This window comes from Trachemys scripta, chromosome 14, assembly GCF_013100865.1.
Source record: "Trachemys scripta elegans isolate TJP31775 chromosome 14, CAS_Tse_1.0, whole genome shotgun sequence".
Taxonomy (NCBI): domain Eukaryota; kingdom Metazoa; phylum Chordata; order Testudines; family Emydidae; genus Trachemys; species Trachemys scripta.
In genome coordinates this window covers 28814440-28838433 of record NC_048311.1, presented here as the reverse complement: position 1 = coordinate 28838433, position 23994 = coordinate 28814440, and the positions used below count along the sequence as shown (strand labels likewise).

The window sequence follows — 23994 nt, the reverse complement described above, 5'->3', positions numbered from 1 at the left end:
CGGCGGCCAGAGCGCAGGGGGCATGGCGGCGAGAGGGCGGCGAGCCCCAGCCAGGGCTCGCCGCTCTCCCCCCGGCGGCCGGGGGGAGGGCGCCGGGAGGGAGGGCGGCCAGAGCGCCGGGGGGAGTGCGGCGAGCCCGGCCGTGGCCCCGCTCTCCCCGGGGGTCGGAGCACCGCGCCGCCCCCCTCCAGGTGCCGCCCCAAGCACAAGCTTGGTGGGCTGGTGCCTGGAGCTGGCCCTGTCAAGCAAGTCAGAACAGAATCTATCAGATTGCCTCTTGGAAACATGCCGTCAATTCCTGTTTGTTGCTACAAATTAACACTGTTTGGTACAGATCTGGCTCAGGCTAAGGGGATGTCGACACTGCAGTCCAGGCATGTGATTGCAGCTCATGGAGACATACCCGAGCTTGCTTTAATCTTGTTAGTTAGGGTGCTGGAGCAGTGGAGCTCTGGGGCAGTGTTGGCTTCAGTGCGGTCTAGTCACCCTGGTAATTACCCAGGTTCCGGGCAGGCTTGTAGAGCCCAGGCTGAAACCCATGCTACCATGGCATCACTGCTCCAGGATCTGAGCTAGCTAGATTGAAGCTAGCTCGGGCAGTCACACTCCATGACTGCAGTGTGAACATAGCCTAAAAGATGCACAGAGCGTTTTTTAAAGCCAACACTGATCCTCCCAACATCTCTGTGAAATTTCACTCGGGGCAACTGAGACAGTGACAGGGGAAGTGACTTGTTCATCGCTATGCAGTGAATGCATTGGGAACTAGCACCCCAAGTCAGAGATCAGAGGTTTAGACCTAGGACTACCTAGCTTCCAGGCCTGTATGGTGTCTGCTATGTTCTTCTGTGGACAGTAGTTCCCATCAAAACCACCCGTTCCCCAAACAAATGGGTGTCAGAGACATCACAGTTATCTCCCGCACGGTAAACAGCAGACACTGTAGGCACCTGAAATGTTACAGGAAACAGACATACATGAGGGGGCAGAATTGAGTGCAGGTAAAAGGGAGGAATTCTAACAAATTGTTGTCAGGCCAAACAGAAGAGAATACACCTAATCCCAGCTGAGCTCAGGAAGAGGTGGATTACTCAAAAACTAGCACCCTGCATTGATATCAGTGGGGTTCAACCAATCGTCAGTTGTAAGTTAGGACAGCACGACATGCAGTCAAGAAATAGCAGAGTTTAGCTGTGGCCTGAAGAAGCAGCACACACTCAAACCTTCTGAATGTAGCCTTGTGAACCTGTAGGAAAAGGTCAGAACAGCATCATGTTCTCGCTCTTGCTAGTTTTAAAGGAAAACAGTGCAAATTCCTTCGGCGCTGTCCCCATCAGTGAGAACTGTGGCTAACATGCAAGAAAATGTCATCAAAAGGGAAAAATAACCCACACGTTCCTCTGATGGGATTAAAACCTACTCTTTGCTTTGCAGGACAGGAAAGGAACGGAAAAAGGCAGACAGGTATGCGCTGGATTGTCAGGAGAAAGCCTATTGGCTAGTGCATCGAACACCTGTAAGTAGAATGCTGTCCTCCATAGCTGTAAAGTCTATATTGGAGGCATAGGGTCCAGAGAGCTCAGCCAGGAGCAATTTACTGCATGTTTAAGAAGGCAGCTTTGGGGGCACTGCCTCCAAGGTTGTGCTTGGCCAGCTGCCAGAAATGCAGAGGGGCACTTAGACGCAAAAAAAGAGACTTTAATCCACTCTGCTGACTAACTTCCTGAACCCCTGAGACTTGCTCTTAAAGGGGAAGTAAGGAACAACACACCACATCACCCATGCTGCGAACAGAGAATCCTAACTGCCTTTGCCCCCGGGGGGCTGTTATTTTGGAGGCACATGTCACCAGGGTGTTTCCTGAGTGAAGCCAGGCTGGGCCCAGCGTGCTGTCAGACTCTGACATGTAGCCAGGAGCTTGACTCCCTCATCCCAGTCATAATCAAAGAGCCAGTTTAATGGTGTATACTGAGTAAGTGGCCAGTGGAGAACCCAGCTGTTAACATACAGGGATGCGTCAAGCCTGAGGCAAATGTCAGCCAGTAATTAGACCTTTGCTTGCAGATAAAGCGGTTGGTGGGAGACTCTTTGCACCACTCAAATACTTTGGCCCCAGTTCATCCCCGATGCAATCCCTTTGGTTCTACCAGGGCTGAATTTGGTTCTTTTGGTTCTAATTTAGAGTTAGACTAAGTACTTTTTTTCCTGGTCTGTTTCTCCATTTTCCCCAGAAGAGCTCACTACTGAGATCTAATTATTGATAATTATCTAACTATGATGGAGCTCAGGTAACTACTCAAAAATCACTTGTGCCCAAGGCAGACATAACAGTGGTACCATCCTGTCCCTTCTCGTTGCTTATATCAAGGTGTGTCTCCTCTATATAGATTATTGCTGGATTGAGCATGGTTTTCCCTATATACGTGCCCCTTGTATCACCCTTGATCTCCAAGGGCTGGATGTCTCTGGATCTCTCCTGTTAAAACTCTCCTGGATTGTTTCCTGGTGTCACCTCTGCTTGGATGCTTCTTGGTTATCCCTTCTATAGATGTCTCTTGCTCTGTTGGGTGTCCCATATATATTGCCATGCACTCCCAGCCAAGCCCTACGGCCATTTCAGGAAAGATCAATCAGTGTTTTACCTTTTTCCACCAATTGGAGGAATTATTCATTAGCCGCAGATTTCTGCACATGACTTAAGATGGTTTTGAAAAAGCAGACACCAATGTATTGTTGTTTCTTATTTGTAACAGCCAGGCATGCAAGACATCCTCGACTACGGACTAGACCGAGTAACCGATCCCAATGAAAATAAGGTAAACTAGGTAAGGCTGCTTGCTTTCAAACTTACTGATCGTATGAGGACATAGCAGGTAGATCTACATGACACTCAGAGGCTCTATCTATGTGCTGCAATCTGAGGTGTGGACTGCACCTCTGCGGTATGTGTAGACACACTTGAACTAGCTTTGATCTAGGTTGCTCAGATTACAATGGCAGCACGGGCTAGTTGCCCGAGTACATACGCGGCTTGTCCAATCCATGTTGCTGCAGCTTCACTGCTATTAATACTCACGTTAGCTGTATCAAAGGTACCTTGGGCATACGTTCGCTGGCTGCAGTCACACCTCCGATTGCAGTGCGGACCTACTCATTGTGTGTGAATGGCGCTCCATGGATCTCCAGCGTTGCATGGCAACAGTCTGAACGAGCCATATCAAGCCAAATAACAACTGATCGGCATGTAGAACTATGCCAGAACCAGAACTGTGAAGTCAAACCCATTTGATTTTCACTTCTGCTGAGTGCAGTGGAGTTACTCTGGATTTGTGCTGGTACGGTGTGAGAGAGAGCAGAATTTGGCCCTAGAAATAGAATCTGGCAGCTTCACTTCGCTTATCAGTTTTTCAGTGGGTTCTTGCCACATTAGTTAAATCAGAGTAGGGCTATTGATCTGAGAATGTAAATGATGTAGCCCTGGTGTAGACTTGTCTATAGCATTGGTTCTCAAGCAGGGCTATGCGTACCCCTGGGGGGTGCATCAACTCATCTACATATTTGCCTAGTTTTACAACAGGCTACATATAAAGAACTAGTGAAGTCAGTACAAACTAAAAATTCATACAATGACTTGTTTATACAGCTCTATATACTAGACACTGAAACGTAACGACAATATTTATATTCCAGTTGATTTATTTTATAATGATATGGTAAAAATGAGAAAGGCAGCAATTTTTCAGTAACAGTGCGCTGTGTCACTTTTGTATTTTGAGGTCTGATTTTGTAAGCAAGTCGTTTTTAAGTGAGGTGAAAGTTGGGGTATGCCAGACAAATCGGACTCTGGAAAGGGGGACAGTAGTCTGGAAAGGTTGAGAGCCACTGGTCTATAGGACTAAGTGTATACTGTGGTAGCTAGAACCGTCCTTATCTTTCACCCATGGCTTTGCTGAAGGTGAACAGTGGAGACTGTGAGTCAGTTACTGTATATACTCGTTCATAAGCCGAATATTTTTGGTAAAAAAGTGACGCATCAAAGAGCGGGGTCGGCTTATAAACAGGTCTACACCAAAATTTGATGATTTTAAACTCTATGGAATCATTGAATTGAATAGCTAATACATTGCCGTTTTGTTTACCTGGAGTGTCTGCAGACACGGAGCCCCTCAGCTCCCTGTGGCCACGGTTCGCTGTTCCCAGCCAATGGGCACTTCCCACAGCTCCCATTGGCTGGGAACGGCGAACTGCGGCCACAGGGAGCCAAGGGGCTCCATGCCTGCAGACGCTCCAAGTAAACAAAATGTCCCAACCCGTCAGCGGCTTACTCTGACGGGAGCCAAAGTTTTCCAACTCCTGAAATATAGGGTCAGCTTATGAAAGGGTCATACAGTTTTTGCTATTTTTACCTATCCATTTTGGGGGGGTGGGGTCGGCTTATAAATGAACGGGCTAATGAACGAGTATATACAGTATTTCAAGTGGTCCCATATTTACATGCCTAGGGCCTCAGCTGACAACATATGTTTGGCCTGTGCTTGGTGAGCGAAGGCAGAGCATTTCTCATTGAATCAAAGGTGATGGTTGCTTTGACGAAGCTCACCCTATCTCCGGTAAACTTTTCATTTTCATAACGGCCCTTAAACATCTCCGCTGTCAGAGGCAGATAATTGCTTTGGGCAAGTGGGTTCTGTTGCCATGGCGACTGAAAAGCAGAGGAAAATACTAGGGTTTAGTATTTTCTCTTTTTGCTCTAAGTGGGAGCTACTGAAATGTCCTTTAAAAGGAAATAAAAACGTGAGTGGCTGTTGGGCTGGAGGATCCAAGCAGAGGCTGAAAAGAGTAATGAGATAGACTGTCCCCCACAATATTATAGCTGGCATCATGGAAAGACATCTATACGTTTGCAAATGTTTTCAAACGTCATTAACCCTCTGATGGCTATTCAGTGGCTTATGTGAAACGAGTTAATGGTTCGCAGTTCAGTTCCTACTGGACGAAAGCCCCCACCACAAAAGAAACAATTCACTAGCACAGTTGACTCCCTTGTTAGCATCTCAGCAGAGAGCCCAAGGAGTGATGCAAAGCCCCCTGAAGTCAATGCGAGAGTTTCCATTGATTTCAGTGGGCTTTGATCGGGCCCTGAATGGGCCACGTGAACTTTAACACCCTCTCAGCTTTCTGGGCTCAAAGCTGGAGTATATCGGCAGGGTGGTGGGAAGAGTATACTCCTATTGCCCCTGCTGTGCCTGCTCCATAGCTGAAAGAGGACTGCAGGCTTCTGAATTGTCGGGGGCCCTTTCCACCAACACACACGCATACAATAAGGCTATGATTGAAACCCCAACCCTGTGTTCCCACGGTCCGTACTGCAATATCTGCACATTATCAGGAAAGATTTTACTCTTTAATTTAGGGACAGAAAATAAGCCCCAGGGGCAGTAATAACAGGCAACTGCAAAGAAATCCAAAATTCACTCTTAGCATACTGCAGGGCTAGAGAATGTCATGGACACCAGCGACAAATAACGAACACTAGCACAAGAGGCAAGGGAGCTGCGCCTCTCACTGTTCACATTATGAGCTGGATTCTCCACTCTTTTCCTTCATGCCAGTGTGACACCATTGTGTTTAGTGGAGTTACTCCTGATTAACACCAGTGGGAGATCAGAATCAGACCCTTTGTGTTCCCTCTCTCCCTGGGATATACTGCTGCAGTTCAAGTTAGTGGAAGCACTGCTGTTAGATTCCCCTGGATATAATAGTGAGGGAGTGGCCAGCAGGGCATTCTCTGTAAAGGCCTCCCACATCCAGTCCAGATTTGCTGGCTTTCAGGGCACCCTACAGTGCTTGTTTATTTCCCCGGGCCTCTGGAGAGAGGCAGGTGGATTGCAGTACAGACCAATGTCTGGGGGCAGTATATTGTTTGTGTTCGTAGATGGGTTGAACTCATTGTATTGCTTTTCAATTTTTATATAATTAACAGGAGGCTCAGAGCCTGTCTGTGGGCACTTTTTATTTATTCTAAATCTAAAGAAGGTAAATACAGAAATAAATGAAAATGAGTACGATTTGGTACGTTGCTGTAAGTAACTGAGAGCAGCGCAAGGAAAGGAGAGGGCGAAAAGAGAAGAGGAGTGGAACAAGAAAAAGGGGCAGAAGGAGAGAGGGAATAGGAGAGAGAAAAGTGGATAAGCAGAGCAGTGGGTGTCTAGGGGAAGGATATCTTTGCAATTTTGCGGGTTTTTGCTAAAAAGCAAACGTTTTCAATTTTCCACATCCTCAGTTTTTCGACAAAGACCCAAACATTTTAGATGCAAATGGAAGTTTTTGAGCGAAGCTTTCCATTTCGTGAACAATCCATTTCCCATCCATCCAACGTGGATGAAACTCTTTTGAGCAGCGCTAGCCGTTTGGGGCTCTAAGCTGCGCCTCTGGGTGGTTGTCTCTGGACGTTAATCTTCTCCATGCAAAGTGGATAGGATGCTTCCTGTTTCTATTTTCCATTTCAAAGTTTGATTGGAACTAATGCACCGGAATAATCGGCTGAAACACAAGACTTTTCCAGCATCTGACTAGCAGCTTTTCTTGCATTTCTTGAACAATGCCAGGCTTTCTGGCCCCTCTAGACTGGCAGCTTCCCAAACTCCTGAGACTCAATCTGCAAGGAGCTAAGCAGAACGATGATACTTTTAGTCTTCTCACCAAGCACTCAGCTCTTTGGGGGATCTTGCCCTGATGGCCAAATCCTGCTCCTACTGAAGCCAATGACAGTTTTACTAACGTTTTCGATAGGACCTGGATCTAGCTATAATCCATGTGGAACAATGAGGACAGGAGAAACGTGCACTAATTCAACTGCAGTTTGCTTTATTCATGACTCTGCTTGGGCCCAGGCTATTGCATCTTAGGGTATGTCTACACTACCCGCCGGATCGGCGGGCAGCGATCGATCCAGCGGGGATCGATTTATCGCGTCTAGTCTAGATGCGATACATCGACCCCCGAGCGCTCTCCCGTCGACTCCTGTACTCCAGCGCCGCGAGAGGCGCAGGCAGAGTCGATGGGGGAGCAGCAGCAGTCGTCTCACCGTGGTGAAGACACCGCGGTAAGTCGATCTAAGTACATTATTCACGTAGCTGAAGTTGCGTAATTTAGATCCTCCCCCCCCTAGGGCTTAGTCTACTTGGTTTTCCTTTAGCTGAAGAGAAAATATTCCCATTGATAGTTAATTTCAGACATCAAAATGACTTCTTTGAAGCTGATTTTGGAATGAGCAGTATCAACGTGCTTGCTTCTTGCCTGGGATAGTTAGTTATACAAGCTGCTCACTGTCTAGGTGTTTTTTTAGTTTTTTGGGGGGAATAAATAGTACCTGAGTCATGGCACTTCTGAGGTGGCTTTTAGTGCTGCCCAGTAGGTTGTGGTTGGATGAAGTCCAATGAGATGCAGATTTCAGCAATAAGGCATCGTCTTCCACTGGAACAACTTACCAAGGCTTGTGATCGATTCTCCATCACTTTAATTATTTTAAAATAAGAATGGATGTCTCTCTAAAAGAGGGGCTGTATTTCAATCACAAGTTACTGGGTTTGATGCAGGGATTAGAGGGTAAAATTCTCAGACCTGTGTTATGCAGCATGTCAGACTAGATGGTCATAATAGTCCCTTCTGGTCTTAAAATCTATGAATAGCAGTAGAGTTTACTGATAAATATGTCCATGTTAGTCTCAGTTGCTGATTGAAATGATAGCGTTTGTTACTACAATTAATATAACTACTTCCGCGGTTTCTATTGCACCTTTCATGAGTGTCATGGAGATGGGACAATAAAGCAAATAAGCAAGATACAGAAACTGGAAAATCCAGCAAATTAAGGGTAAAAATAATTGGAGAAAGATAATATTTTTCAGTTTAGGTTAAGCTAGCCAAGGAAGTCAGCTATAAAGTTATGGGAGGGAGTTTCATCAAGCAGGGACAACATGAGCAATTACTTCATATTTAGAAGCAGTGAATGGCAACACTGTAATACAAATGCCAGTATTAAGGAGTGGAGAGGAGCATACCGTAGGCACTAACTAACATACAGAATCATGAAAGAGGTGGGTGGTAGGAAGGATTCAAACCCTGATTTGTAGTATGGAGTGACCAATGCATTTTAAAGAGATGCATCTTCAAAAGAGCCTTATCTGAGACTTCAAATTTTCCCTTATGGTTTGGGCTTGCCAAAGCCACAGGATGGTCGCAAAGCCCACAGGATCCAGACTGTGCAATGCACCTTTTTCAGTGCATGGAAGAGCTGCTCCACCCCAGTTGGTTCTTGCTGAGATCCAACTCTGCCAGTGAATGGTTCTGGCTGAGAAGGGAAGCGAGATCTGGGCAGCAGCGGGCAGTGTGGCCACAGCGATGCAAGTCCGGGGTGTGCAGCTGGAATCTGGCATTTTTCATGCCCAGATCCCCCAGATCCCATCTCTCGCTCAGCTCCAGTCTCACAACCCTCTGCGCAGCTCCCAGCAGAGAGGAGAGCTGCTGACAGTGCTCGGGAATGAGGCTGTAGGTCCAGAGATGGAGCTCCGTGCACTGGCGCAGGATGGGCACTTAATTTCATGGGCTGGTTCTTAATTTCAAACGCCGTCCTGGAGTCCATGAAGAAGTAGGTGTAATTTGCCTGTTTCCAGACCCTGTAAACCCCGGGACATAAGAACGGTCATACTGGGTCAGACCAAAGGTCCATCTAGCCCAGTATCCTGTCTTCCAACAATGGCCAATGCCAGGTGCCCCAGAGGAAATGAACAGAACAGGTGATCATCTAGTGATCCAGCCTCTGTCGCTCATTCCCAGCTTCTAGCTAGTGCTATCACAAGTAGAAGCATAGTTACAGTAATTCCACAGCCTTGGAAATAATCACCTGTCATTTCTCTCAGTGCTTCTCCTTTGCTCTTGCCAGTGGGGCTTTGTACATCAAAGGCAGTTCAGTGCACTACAAAGGAACAGCATTTTCTTCGCTCTGAGACTCCTTCTGCTCCTCTTCCTCCCATGGCAGTGTTCCCTTCTACTTTGGTCAGCCCAGGAGATCTGGGAAAGGCAAGAGCTAGTGAAACATTCTGCTCTGTGATTGGCCACCTCCTGGTGAGGGACACATCTCTTAGCCAGTCTGGAATGAGCCAGCAGGACTTAGTTGTTGATTGACATATTTAGGTCGGCACTAGAGCTGCAGAAAACGTTGGCAGGGAAATCAGGACATGCTCGCTACCCCCCTGGTTTCAGGGTGTGTTGCAGACTTGAAACTCTGGACCATTGTCACTGAAAGGATCTGAGCGTGCCTAGGCCATGCCTAAGCGTGCTTGGGATAATTTATGGGTTGACATTAAAATCATGCTTAATGCACAGCTCTGTATGGTTTTGATATGAAACCTGGAGGTTTTGGTTTTGCACCACGTGAACTTGAAATTCAGAGTGAAACCCAGGGGGCAGTGGCCAGGCAGGAATGCGCCTGAGGTTGGAAACAGGGAACTGGGTTTGTCTGAGCCTCTACATATCCTCAGAAAGGGACTCAACAGTTAAATGAATGGAAAACATTTTCTGCTCTTCCGACTCTGAGGAGCAGGGCCGGCTCCAGGCACCAGCTTGCCAAGCAGGTGCTTGGGGTGGCCACTCCAGAGAGGGGCGGCATGTCCAGCTATTTGGCGGACGGTCCCTCACTCCCACTCGGAGTGAAGGACCTCCCGCCGAATTGCCGCCGCAGATTGCCATCACGATCGCAGCTTTATTTATTTATTTATTTATTGCACCGCTTGGGGCGGCAAAAACCCTGGAGCCGGCCCTGCTGAGGAGATACTGTTGGCTGCAAAGAATCATAGACTATCAGGGTTGGAAGGGACCTCAGGAGGTCATCTAGTCCAACCCCCTGCTCAAAGCAGGACCAATCCCCAGACAGATTTTTGCCCCAAATCCCTAAATGGCCCCCTCAAGGATTGCACTCACAACCCTGGGTTTAGCAGGCCAATGCTCAAATCACTGAACTATCCCTCCTGAGGAGGGCACTGCCTGGGTGTGGGCTATGACCCTGCATGAAGTAAGTTTTGTGGCGGTCCAGACGGACATCAGTAACCCACAAGGTGCATTTCAGGGAGAGGAGGAGGCGCTTTGCGTTTCTATGAGGTCATTTGTCTTTGTGGAGACATTGGGGCTTGGGTCCCTCATGTTCTTTTTCAAGGTGATGGCGACAGAGCAAAGCAGAAAGGGGCAGGCTGTGCTGGGAAGAAGGCTTGGTTGAGCGAGGCCCCAACAAGGGGCCATCTTGCTGCTTCTTGACTTATGTCTAAAGCCTAGGGCACACCTCCAACACCTCCCTATGGCAGGCCAGTCTGCAGGTTGGGCAAGCAGGCTCCAGAAATTGGCTAGACCTGTGGGAGCTGCAGGTGAAGATTAACCCCCCCATTGCTTTTCTGCAGGGAGTTGAATGACCAATGGCTGCCCCTGTGTAGCAGCTCCTTAGGGGGTGGTTGTGAGAAGCATGTTTGGTGGAAAGTCTGAAGGGATCACTAGTTCTGTAGTAACAAGTGACACAGAAACGCCGTGAGACTTTATAATCACGCCAGTATCCTGAACAGTGACGTCTTCTCCCAAGTGCGGCCAGATCCTCAGATCAGCTTCGCTGATTTATACCAGCTGAGGATCTGGCCCTTTACCTTCAGGGAGCAGCGACTCGGAATCAGGATCACAGTGAAAACTGGCAACAGAACCTTCCAATGTCACTTCCAACCCCCTTTACTCCCATGGTGGAGTATCAGAGGAAGACTTTTGAGGAAGAGATGGGCCTGACCCAGAACTCCAGATCCAAATACCACCTGGGCCCATCTCTGTTGCTGTAGAAACTAGTCCTTTACGTGCTCTGCCCTGATTATCGGTGCATCCACGTATGTTCTGCGTGCCACTTGGAACTGATCTACCTGCAGCACGTGAACAGCACCCCAGGGGCATTTTGCCCCAACAAGCCGAGATATTCACCAGCACACAAGGGGTTAATCCTCGGCAGCTTATGTTCAGAGCCAGGGCACGGCAGTGTGCCAGGAGCTCCTCCCGTCAGCCCTCCAGGTTTGGACCAGCAAAAGGATTCCTGGTTAGGAGACGCTTTGGTACATCTCATCCTTTCCTCTTCCACTTGCTGTGTATGTGCATGCTGCCTTCGGAGCTTCGGCTCGAGTGACAGGGCGGTGTGTGTGCTGCTTGAATGCCGATAGAAACCTCACCACGCAGAACCTTTTGTAGAGCATGTGACGGTCAGATGAGACTGGCTGGAGCCTTCACTAATTGGCATTTTGATTTAAGCCTAGAGGGACATTAAGCTTCTGCACTGGATAATTGTGATAATTCACTGGTTGATGGGCATTACTCAATGAATCTGGTTTACACTCATTAAGGGGAAATGGTAAATGGCCCTTGGCCGCTGAATGATATTCCTGTATAAATCCGAGCGTAGGATTTCTCTCTTTGTCGGAGATGGTGCACGGCAGGGCGGGAGGGTGCTTCTGAGTTGGAATGGGGCCTGTAGGCGGAGTGGGTTGGGAAAAAGTGGCGGTATCTTTAGTGGGTCTCTGAATTCAACCTAAAGGCAAGCCGGGGGGTGAATCTATGATGCAGTAGCTGCTGCACAGTTGTTGGCCATGCGGACCCTGCGCCCACTTACTAAAAGTTCCCTCATGCACTTTGTCATCCTCCAGTTCCAAGGAGCAGTACGTCAGCGCACACAAGGAAACTTTCAACGTGTGGCAGCAGCATCCACGTGGCCAGTGAGTGGCTGGCAAGCCAGTGCACAGTAGATTCACACCCTGGCTTGCTGGGCACTAAATCGCCGGGAAGACAAGCTGTAGGTGGCAGAGGAGCGCCAGGACGCACAGAGCGTTTACTGTCGCTGGGATGGGTTTCTAGCAGCGACAGAAGCAGTGAAAGTAGAGATGCTGGGGCGGGAAATATTGTGGGAGGAAGCTAAGGGGAGCTAAATGCAGCTGTGGGGGCGAGGCCGCTGGGATTCCTTCTTTTGTTGTCTTAAAATGCTTAGTGTGGAGTTAAGGATTGTAGATTGACAGCTCTGGAGGCTGAAGCCCTCTCCCTACCCACATGACAGGTGCAGCATGGATGCTGCCAGTGCATATTTCCCCTCCCTGCTCCTGCAAAGTATTCACCCACAAAAGCTCATGCTCCAATACGCCTGTTAGTCTATAAGGTGCCACAGGACTCTTTGTCGCTTTTTACAATGTCCTACTGTTACTTCTAGTGGTGAGAGGGGAGACCAGTCTCAGTGAGCTTTCTCCTGTAACTCTGAACCAGGGGGCTAATTACGCTGGTGACGTGGAGGAAGGCTTGTCCGCTGGGCGCTGGACTGAGAATAGCAATTCACTTCCACAAAGCTGGGGGGGAGAGGATGTGGATTTGGGGGATATGTTTGGGGCCCCACTCCAGGAGAAAGCCAAGTGACCAAGAAGGAAGTTACTTCCTAATGGTTTCATGCCTTTGGGAGGATCCAGTGGCTGTTTCAGAATCGGTATGTTTAAATCACAGCCCCCATCCCCGTGTGTAGGGTTGTGTGAATTTAGTACTCGGGAAAGCAAGGGGCGAATACAACTGTCTAGAGCCAGGCACAGGGGGCGTTATCCTGCAAACGCAGCAAAACTCCCACCAGCCTTTGGGAGGGGATGGGGAATCATGTGTTCTGTACTGTGCCCACCTTTCAATTCATCCCAGATTCAGCGCGCTCAGCTACCATGCCATGACCCCCTTTTCTGTGATGCCCCTGGCAACGCCACCCATCTAGTTTGGACCCTTCCTCCTCCTATCTAGCTGGGACCACCCTCCAGTTTAGCAATATGGAAGGGGGATGGGCCATGACCCCTGTCACCTGCTTGTGACCCTCAAATTGGGAATGGAGGAGATCCCAGAGGGCTCACTGCCAAGCTCTTTACCGCGGTGGCCCATTACCTCTTGCTGCAGGGCCTTCATTTCCAAAGTAAGGTCACTCCCCGTGCTTCAGAAACAAACCCGTTTGTCTTGTCAAAGGCCGGCTCTCCTGCATCCCTGGCACACCCAGCGCTCTCACTGAAGTCAATACAACGGGCATTCAGGGAGGGGAGGTTCCATCCCTAAATGTAAATGGAACACTCAGGAATGCTTTCCAGACGCATACTGCCAGGTGCTTAGGTAGGACGTTAGGGGTGTTACAACACAGACAGATTGGAGAAGAGCTTCCATTTTTTTCTGAAGACTAACAATGTCAATTTCATTCATGGATTTATTGCTCTAGGTAACATTTCATTTACTCTTCCCCCCTCCTCTTTTTCTCTTTCCCACCAGTTATTTGTTTCTCCTGCGTGTGGCATGGCTGCGCTGTAGAAGACTAGAGCATCTTAACTTCCATGAAAGCCGTCTACAACCATTCTGCTGGGCGTCCTCCTTTCCTCTCTCCTCATCCAGCTGCACTGTGTCTGTCAGAAATATCCATCCAGGATAATAAAGATCAGTGTGGGGCATAGGCGGCCGTTGGAGGAGGCTAGCCCTGGCCCCTCCCCTTCTGCCCCCCTACTCCCTTTCTGCCCTCCCCCCACAGGAGCGCAAAGCACCCACACCACGGGTCCCAGCGCCAGGCGACGAGGCTCCAGTCCTGGTGCTCCGGGCGGCCAGCCCCTGAGTGCCAGGCAGCAGCGCGCTGTGCTCTGGGCAGCCGGGTGGCATGACCAGCCCCGGTGCTTTGGGTGGCATGGCCAACCCCCGTGTGCTGGGTGGCAGCGCCCCCCGGTGCTGGTGCTCTGGAGCCAGTCAGGCTGTCCCCAGCCCTGTGCTCCAGGTGGCAGGGCGGCACGGCCGCAGCGCCCCCAGCCTCGGTGCTCCGAGCAGCACGGCCCCAGCGCCAGTCACCCTGAGTCCCTGCGGGAGGCAGGCCAGCCAGCCCCAGGCAGCCTGGGCCAGCTAGGGCAGAGCGCTGGGAACAGCAGAAAAGGGTCTAGCCTGGGGGCAGAGCGTGGGCAGGGCAATGCTAGGCTGTTTGGGGAGGCACAGCCTACTCCTGCCTATGATACCCACTGCCCATGGTGAGGGGGGCCTTTTATTTAATTTAGAAGATTTTTCTTTCTGATCTAATGGAGTCAACCCATTGATGTTTCCTAAATTAACTGCACCAGCCACCCTCATGCCTCAGCCAGTGGAATAGTTTAGCCAGCACTTGGTAAATCTGGAGGGTTCTGATTATGTCTCAGGGCTCCTCAGGAAGATAGTGAGCTCCCATTATACATGAAATAGCTTGGTTGGAATAGAACTGTAGTTCTCCAAAGAAGATACTTTCTAAGGTAGTAGAAGTGCAGTGGGTTTCAGTCTGTCCTATGGGAATGGGTAGAAGCAGATGATTTTCTGCCCTCCATGGATCTGACATAAAGACAACCCATGTAGAAATGTGAGGAATCTTTACGTGGCTTTAATAGGTGCTATTTAGCCAGCGGCACCAATCCGAACAGGAAATGTGTGCAAACACAGGCTGATCTTTAGTCCCCGTATGTAATATGCTATCAGCTCCCACAGTACTTACAATGAACCTGATGCTGCATTGAAAGAAACGAGAGTTTTCCCATTGACTTCACCGGGCTCAGGATCCGGCCCAATATGACAGACGCAGCGGGTGCAGATTTCAACTAACAATTTAACCACATGCAGAATAACGGGCTTGTTGCAAATAATGAGCCTGCATCCGAGTCTCAAGCAGAACTCCCATTGTCTTCAAGTTTCCAATACTAATCAGCTGATACCATTGGAGCTTTACATTCCGAGCTGATTGCTTGCATGCTGCGGACACCCACAGGAGTTTTGCCTGTACACAGACAACAGGAGCAATGACCCTCTTTTTAATAAGCTCTCTCCTTCCCTGTCTTTCACCAGCACGTGCTACGTATCAGTCCCTTCCATCTAAGCAAGGCAGTTGTGTCCTCCATCAAATGCAAAGTCCTCCAAAGGCAGATTAAGGCCATTGGATCCCATGTGTGAAAAGATCTTATTGTACTCCGAGGGGTTGCATTTTCCCCTTGTTGTGTAAGCCTCACTCTCATTCACATCAGGTCCTGCATGTATCTAGTGGGGACAGGGCCGGCTCCAGCATTTCTGCCGCCCCAAGCAAAAAAAAAAGAAAAAAAAAAGCCGCGATCGGCAGCGGCAGTTCAGCGGCAGGTCCTAGAGGGAGTGAGGGACATGCCGCCCCCGAATTGCCGCAGGTGCTGCCCCTCTCCCTTGGCCGCCCCAAGCACCTGCTTGTTAAGCTGGTGCCTGGAGCCCGCCCTGAGTGGGGAATCACTCTCATTTTGATTTTCCTATTAGCTTGTTTGTTTCAGCTGAGGTCGCTTTCACTGCAGCAGGTCAGATCTATTCATGATATTTCCAATGGATGTCTCTTGAAAAGACCTTCTCCTGCTTGTGTCATGTAGGTTAGATCTATGTCAGTACCACCCGGGATAGGTTTGTGTTAGCGTCACACAGGCTGGATTTGTGTTAGAACGGTGCATGCTGGATGCTCTGCTGTATATCCCACTCTTGTCACTGAGGTGGTGAGTATATCCTCTCAGAAACAGCTGGGTGTGCACATTTTCTCCCTCCATATGTGTAAAAGGGTGCTTGTGTGCAGCTGGAGAGTGGGAGCTCTCTGATCATAGCAAGCAAACGTGGCACTGGTGGTCTGAGGGGAGTATGCAGCAGTCAGGAGAAAGCAGAAGGAATGAATTCTTTTTTGGGGGGTAGGTCAGAGGTGTCCAGTACCTGGCTCCTGGATTGGATCTGATGTGCTGGACATATTTCTGTGACCCACATGGCATGTACAGATTCTGAATAATCTAAGCTTTTGTTTAAAAGAGAAGCATCTAACCCTCATGTCTGCAAATTTAACTTTCCAAATGGTATTACTACAGCCCATCAAAATTGCTGCCAAATCTTTAAATTAAGGGCCCAATCCTTCAGCCCTTTTCCAGGCAAAACTCCTGTGAACTGCAGTGGGAGTTTTGCCTCAGTACAGATGCAGCGGGCGAGGTCAAGGCTGAGTTCACTGGCGAGACTGTGGGGAGTGAGGGAGGAACTTGTGCTGGTCTTGTTGTCCATCCTGTACTCGCTCAGTGGACAAAGGACTTGGGTATCTAGGGCTGCCAAGCCAACACTTTTCGCAAGTGCTAGCCTGCCACAAAGCAATCCATGGCACTGATTCTCCCACAGCGTTAATTAGATGGGATAATTCTGGGCTGCAGCTCCAAAGATCACGCCTGGCAGATTAGCAGCATGACTTTAATGGGAGACTCAGGGCTAAAAAGCCTACACAAGGTTTTAGAGGCTTGCCTGGAAGATCCCTGACATTACCTGCCTTTCCTTCTCTCTCCTCCAGTTTATTCAAGACAAAATAACTGTGCTGCGCTTCAAAGGAAGCTGCGTGAATAAACACCCTGCAGTTAATTTCTTGCCTTCAATTGCTCGTTCGTTTGTGGATGACATATAACATAGTCTGAGCTATTCAAATCACAATTTAACCACCTTTCCACCGCAGATATTGTTTCTGAGGCTTTTTAATTGTGGTGTTTATATTTTGCAATGTGTTGGTTCCTGTCTCCTTTAACTAATATTGAATGATCTAATCGGTGTCTGCTAAATGAATCTATTTTAGCTCCATTAGAATAACCCTGTAATTGAATGCACATAGGCTGTGATGGAGTAGGCGGCACTATACAATACATACATCTAATGGAGCCACATATGGTCTGTAGATGCACTTAGCATTAGAATCATAGAATCATAAAAGATTATGGTTGGAAGAGACCTCAGGAGGTCATCTAGTCCAACCTCTGGCTCAAAGCAGGACCAACCTCAACTAAATCATCCCAGCCATGGCTTGGTCAAGCCAGGCCTTAAAAACCCCTAAGGATGGAGATTCCACCACCTCCCCAGGTAACCCATTCCAGTGCTTCACCACCCTCCTACTGAAACAGTGTTTCCTAATATCCAACCTAGACCTCCCCCACTGCAACTTGACATCATTGTTCCTTGTTCTGTCATCTGCCACCACTGAGAACAGCCGAGCTCCATCCTCTTTGCAACCCCCCTTCAGGTAGTTGAAGGCTGCTATCAAATCCCCCCTCACTCTTCTCTTCTGCAGACTAAATAAGAATTGATGATACCCTGATTAGATGAGCTGCTTGGATGCTAGCCTGTATTTGTTTTCAATTGTAATGAGAGTTAAACGGGAGAACCTTTCCCAATAGGGAATCCTGTAACTGCATTTTCTTCTTTTAAAGAGTAGTTTTGAGTACCCACCCAACTTTGATGCTTTTGCTTTTAATGCTTTTGCGTCTTTGTTTTACAGAAAAAAACCATTGATGTTTATAGAAGAGAGGTAATTTGACCTTCACGGCTTTGCAAATATTAAGTGTTTGTCTCTTATTGTTGTTGTTGGAATTTGTGTTGCATTAGTGCCCAAAGATAGGTGCTTCTCATACACACAGATCAACGTTGTTCCTGCCTCCAAAAGCTTTCAGTCTAATGCATTTTCAGGAAATGTTCCCGCATTGCACTGACATCATTGTGAGCAATGGTGGGAAAGCTCTCAGCAGGATTAAACAATGTCGTGGTAAAACCTCTCCCACCGTTGCTGAATACTGATGGAGCTGCACTAGTGGTAGAACCATGATAGGAAATATCCCAAAAGTTGCCAGCATAGAGACAACCAAGTAGCAATGATAATCGCACACCTAGAGCATCTGTAGGTGATCAGACTCATTGTGCAGACAGAAGTGCCATTGTAGCTATTATTCCTTTATTATAGAGCATGGGGAACTTCGGCTAATTACTTGCACATTATAGAACATTCTCGAGACATTTGAAAAACCCTAATGAAAATAACTGTGGCGATAAAATAATTCAGTGACTCTGGGACTCCATGGACACCCACTTGTTAGGAGTGATGCAGAAACGATTGTAATTGTCCTGCTATCTTGCAGAAGGGATGAAGTAGATGATCAGCTTTCATCCAAATGACTGCAGTTCTGTTAACTCTTAGATTATGTACTATCAGCAAGTCATCATGAAGTCTACAGTGAAGTCTTCCGTCTCCCTTGGAGGGTAAGTTCTGATTCCCTTATGCCCACACATTAATTAGTCTTTAATTCTCTTCCGTTAATGAGATGATTAACCTATTTACTTTGACAGCTGGTGACACACTAGGGCAATTAATTGCATGGCCTCACACAGTGTTCTTTAGACACAGTGTCTCAAGGCTGTGTAATAACTGGATTGGAAACTGGTGGTAAAACCAAGGTGACTCATAAAGCAGAGAAGGCTCTGAGTCTCAATCCTGGCATGAAGGCTCACTTCTGCAATTAGCCATCAACTGAAATGGGAACAGGATCAGGTCTTTCGTTAAGATTCCAGTTATAACCAATGGGAACTTTGACTCAGCAGGGACTAAGAATAGGGACCCTATCATCATATTCATCACCACCACCATCGTTTTGACAGGAAGTCAGTATCATGACTAGTGAGGCGGAAGGGCCGTGAACGTAACCCAGGTTCTGGGTTAAAAGGAAAGGATTATTTGGGAAAACAGAGTGGAACAAAGCACCATCAATAAAGAAAACTCTCTGGTTCCAGCAGTGGAAAGCACCAGATCTACCAGTATGTTAGACAGATAATGTATCTAGTGGTGGAATCCAGCCAGTATCACAGGCTGCTTTGCTGTGTCTCTGTCTTGTATCTGTTTGCTGTAGCGGGCTAAGTGACCAATGGAGATGGACACTTCCCCTCCACGACCCGCTTTGCCACCATCAGCTGGGTGTCAGTGGGTGTTCTGCAGAATGCGGTGAATGAAGTCGCTTGGGGGCGCGTCTCCACTGCCCAAGCCTCCCAGCCCGGGCCCACAGACTGGGGGTTGCGGGGCTCATGCTGGCGCTCTCTAAATAGTTGTGTGGACAGCGCTTAGAGGTTGAGGCTGAGGCTGGAGCTCGGGCTTTGAAGCCTAAGGAGGGGAATGGGCTTCACAGCCTGAGCCACGACGTCTACACGGCTTTTTTCAGCGTGGTAGCATGAGCTCCCAGAGCCTGAGTCTGTTGACTCGGTGCCACGGACGCATACCCTGGTTGTCCCACATTGTTAAAAGTGGTGGCTGAAGGCTAGTCCTCACGGTAGGCTGAGTGACAGACTGTCCTCACTCCCCATCAGGGCCGCCCGGGGGGGGGGGGCAAGTGGGGCAATTTGCCCCAGGCCCCGGGCCCCGCAGGGGCCCCCCCAAGAGTTTTTTGGGGCCCCTGGAGCGGGGTCCTTCACTCACTCCGGGGGCCCCAGAAAACTCTCGCGGGGCCCGGGCCCCCGGAGCTTCTTCCGCTCCGGGTCTTCGGCTGCAGTTCGGCGGCAGGGGATCCTTCCGCCCCGGGACCTGCCGCCAAAGTGCCCTGAAGACCCACGGCTGGGGGGTCCTCTTGTCCCAGGACCTGCTGCCGAAGTGCTGGGTCTTCGGTGGCAGGAGGCCTCCGCCACCGAATTGCCGCCGAAGACCCCAGGCCCCCTGAATCCTCTGGGCGGCCCTGCTCCCCATTGGGGTTTTTCCCAAACAGATCCCTGATCATGTCAGTTACCTGCCGTGCTCTCAGGGATGGGAGACCAACGAATTACAAAGCATGTTTACCAAGCACTGCTGCTACGTGACCTGGGCGCTGGAAGCTTAGATGGCATAAGATCTCCAGTGATAGACACTGACTGAACATCCAGCCAGACCGTCATAAGGACCTAGCTAGATTTGATGTGGGTAGTGCTTGATTGGCAAAGAGGTCACATCCGTTTGGCATTTGCCATGGAGATGATGATGCCCAACCTCAGACATAGGTCACTTATTTTCTCGCAGAGGTTTGCATGTGCTGGACACTTACGTTGGAGTCTAGTCCAGGCACATCAAGCCCCGCCAGCTGTTTTGCAGATAGTGCCATCCTCTCTTGCGATTTTACTGCAAGTCTTGTAAAATTTGGTGTTTTGTCTTAAAGCTCCAGGTCTTGGAGTCATGTGATGACATCAGACTATCCCAGTTTTCATTTAAAAGACCCCCAGAAGTTTCTGTCCCTCATGGTTGTGGAGGAAAACCTGAGAATGTGACCTCTAGAGGCCCAAAACCCAGAAAGCAACTCCCTTTCCCCCCAAATGTATTACAGGATATTTAAACATTCATGAGTTTAAACCAATCTCATGATGTGGCGTAGGGGCTTATCACTCAGGAATTTTGAGTGTTTGGGATTGGCAATGCTGGGACAGGGGCAGTTGTGGGCCTGGGAGTTCCATACATTTTAAGGAGGGAAGAGACCATTTTTGATCATCTAGTCTGACCTCCTGCCTAACACAGGCCAGAGAATCAATCAACCAAAAGTGCGAGGGGATGGTGATGGTGACGTGTCATAGTGGGATAGCATTTGGAATTGCACACAGACAAGTCCTGCCTTCTCCTGGGGGTGTGGAGAGCATTCAGGCCTTTGGACTGGTGCAGCCCTGAGGATTTGGGAGGCTGTGCACCTCTTACCCAGCAGTGCGTGGCTATGGAGGAAGACAGGGAAGGACAGCAGGGTCCCGAGCCCTATCCCCATGACCTTCACACGTGGAAGCCACCGTTCCTATCATTGGACTGAAGCAATCTCCATGCATTGGCTGTACGGCTGCTCCATGCCCTCTGGAGAGGATTCCTTCCCCCCACCCTGCAATCCACCTGGTACTGGCCATGTTACCTGGGAGTGGATTTCCCCAGGTGGGTGTGAAATGGTACATTCTTGAGGAAGGCCTGGGAGGGCTAGTGGTTATAACGGGGGAAAGGAGTCAGAAGTTCTTGTTCTGTGCCTGCCTCTGCTTCTGTCTCCCTTCTGTGGCCTTGGGCAGGCCACATACACCTCTCTGTGCCTCCGTTTCCCAGACTGTGAACTGAAGCTGAGGGCACTTGCCTACCTCCCAGGGGTGTTGTGATACTTAATTAGCTAACATTTGCTGATGAAACTCTTCACACAAGAGTGACTAGCCCTGTCTCTATACTGGGTCAAACCCAGTCTCTAGAGCCAAGCTTCCCTCAGCTTTGAGGAAATGTGGACCTTGAGCCAATCTCAGAGATCAGGCCTGACCCTAATCCTTATTGGTTAGAGCAGGATCAGTCTCCAGACGGTATGCACATATCACAGTGCTTTATTAATGCAGGAGGAGCTGGAAATGCACTGTAACCTGAGCTGACGGGTTTAGATTTGCAGCTCGATTAGAATATATGGCTTGGACTGAATGATGCGAGCGCTGAATGCCTTGGCATTTCCACTGAGACAATAGTATCAAGTGTGCTGGTGTCCAACCCACAATATGCTTTGTGCAGCAGCCTTGTATAGTTATAGGACCTGTGCCAAGATATCTGTTAGCATCACTGCTGTGGACAGCACGCACCCAGCTTTGAACACGTGAGAGCAGCGTAGTCTGGGATGAATTTTAAACACAGAAACCCGATGAATTTTTCAAAAGTGAAGAAGGGGAAAAAAAACGTTCACAGCGTGTTAATGAAATTGGTTGTAATTACAAGTCTGGCCGGCCCCTGAATTGGAGGTGGGACATTAAATATTTCTCTGCTTTGCTCCTACTAGAGCAGAAGAGACTTTGGCTTCAGACATAAAACAGCTCAAAGTGCTCTGCGGAGTAATGAGCTATACAGTGGAGAGGAACGTGATAGCCAGCTGGGGCATGCTCAGCCATGTCCCATCTACCCAAGGGTCACTCAGACAGGCTGCTGGACAGGACAGCCCCAGGAGGGAACCCACTGCAGCAAAATTAAAAAGATGCCATTTTTGTAAGGCAGCTGCTCAAGGTCCTTCTTGAAGTTGTCCCCAAAGTCCATCAGTCAGGTTGTTTGGATCCCAGTTCAGGTTCCTGCAACATCCGTTTTCCTTTCTGTCTGCTCCCTTCCTCTCATATCAAAGCATCAACCATACTGTGAGGGAATCTATTCCTCGCTCTGCTTCTGAAGTCACTGTGTGACCTTGGGTGTGTCTTAAGTTCAGCTCCCAAACACTGGGACCTCCCCAAGATCACCGGCCACTTTTGAAAGACCACATACAGGCCTGCATTTGGTGAGTGTTTTTGTTGCGTGTTGTGGCTGGATGGGAAAAGATTCATTGTTCTTATTAATTATTATTCGCATTGCATTAGTACCCAGAGGTCCCATTCAGAATCCGGGCCCCATTATACATGCACTTAGGAAGAGGTCCAAGCCCTGTGTAATAATTTCCTTAGGTTTATAAACGTTGGTTGAAGTGGTGCCTGCAGCCGATCATCTGGTCCTGCTTTGAGCAGAGGGTTGGACTAGATGACCTCCTGAGGTCCCTTCCAACCCTGCTAGTCTAGGATTCTATGATCTTGGTTTCATCTGAATTATTTTCAGGCTTGTGAAGTACAGTGAACAGTTCCTCTCCAATGATCCCATCATGTCCGGATGCCTCCCCAGCAACCCCTGGATAACTGATGACTCTGAGTTCTGGGAGCTCAATGCAAAGCTGTATGTATTTACTCTCCCACCAACTTGTGGCTTACAAAGCCTTTACGTTGCGGGATATTGAAATAAAAGAAGCATTGACCTACTCATGATATCCACTCTCCTGTGATAAGTGGCAATGCTTTCCTATTCTTCGCATGTGAGGTAGCTTGACCGTGGAAAGGTCAGTGGTCCCTGGGCAGTGTTGACGTCTGTACTTGCAGTATCATCTGCCTTCTCTTTAAGTGTAGTCTTCCTTAATGGCGTGGGAGTTCATAAATTCATACCATGCCTCTGGGCCTAATTCTGCTCTTGGATGAGTGGGAGGGGCTCCCATTCACCCGAGAGCAGAATGTGGCCAATTGTGAGCAAGGGAGCATCCTTAGCTAAGTTATAGGTGTGGACCCCAGTCCTGGGCAGGCAAAACTTCAGCAAGAGATTTCCCTGCCTAAGGCCTGAAGCATCAGCCCCAGACAGTGTGTCCCCTAACGGATCTATTCCATTGCAAGTGCACACATGAACTGGTCAGTTAGACTGGGTACACTGCTCTGTTGTGTTGCTGACGGGATGCAATGGCCCCCGGCCACTGCAGCCTCCAGACGGATGTTTTGTGTTGGATTCTAACCTCACGCCAATGTAAATCATCAGGAGCAAGCCAGTGGTGTGGCACCAGTATAGAACTGGTGTAAATCAGAGCAGAATTGGCCCCTCTGACTGTCATTCCTGATCCCACTGTGCAGAAGGTTGTTTAATTGCCACTTACCTAGTGGGCTGATCTCAGGAGCTCATTACAGCGGACTGGAAAGCAGACGGCGCTGGGAAATCTCTTGGCACTCCAGCGAAGGGCGTTCTGTTTTTAATTAATATGCCCAATCCCGCAGCGAGCAGTGAGCTGACTCCAGAGGGAAACGGTGGTGTTTGTGCTCAAACCTTTGCAGAGTGGAAATCCCTACCAGGATGCGCGTGGAGCGATGGGCCTTTAATTTTAACGAGCTGATGAGGGACCCGAAAGGCCGGCAGAACTTCCAGCTATTCCTGAAGAAAGAATTCAGTGGTGGGTCTGTGTTCCTGTCCTTCCCCCATCACCCTCTCAGCATCGCTACAGCATATTTACAACACACCGTGGCAGCTGACGGGGTATTTTTAGAAAGCCATTACCTTATAATAGGGGCAGTGATCTGAGACAAAAATGGGAAGGCTTAAGAATTGACGTTGATGGTTGGGGAGACAGGCTGTGGAGTCAGTGCATGCAATACCATCTAGTGGCAGAGGACATAAAATGCAACAGCAAAGAACCCACTCTGCAGAGTGAGCTGGTTTGTTGCCAGAGCACCTACAAATCAACTGATGCTAATAAGAAATCGCACATGTCAATTTTATATGCACTTAGGGTGAAATTCATCCTTGTGCAGAGAGCCATCAAAAAGCCTACGCTAAACAGAAGGCCTCAGGGCGACTGT

General features: G+C 48.9%; 1 protein-coding gene and 1 long non-coding RNA gene across 4 annotated transcripts in view; one reads left to right on the top strand and one right to left on the bottom strand.

Annotated features, from left to right (window-relative positions):
• Window positions 1–23994, top strand: part of RGS9 (regulator of G protein signaling 9) — a 68582-nt gene that overhangs the window by 25774 nt on the left and 18814 nt on the right. For all 3 annotated transcript variants that reach the window (XR_004648158.1, XM_034789707.1, XM_034789708.1), the window contains exons 8-13: window positions 1435–1516; window positions 2754–2816; window positions 17372–17401; window positions 18065–18126; window positions 22445–22558; window positions 23473–23588. Coding sequence is in view for 2 of the 3 variants with exons in the window: in XM_034789707.1 (XP_034645598.1) it covers window positions 1435–1516; window positions 2754–2816; window positions 17372–17401; window positions 18065–18126; window positions 22445–22558; window positions 23473–23588 (467 nt within the window). In the remaining variant the exon portion in view is untranslated. The remainder of the gene's footprint in view (window positions 1–1434; window positions 1517–2753; window positions 2817–17371; window positions 17402–18064; window positions 18127–22444; window positions 22559–23472; window positions 23589–23994) is intronic.
• LOC117887285 lies at window positions 5359–23474 on the bottom strand. Its single transcript, XR_004648159.1, has 3 exons — window positions 23298–23474; window positions 8906–9072; window positions 5359–6668 (listed from the first exon to the last, which is right to left on the bottom strand). It is a non-coding gene; the product is annotated as an uncharacterized LOC117887285 (long non-coding RNA).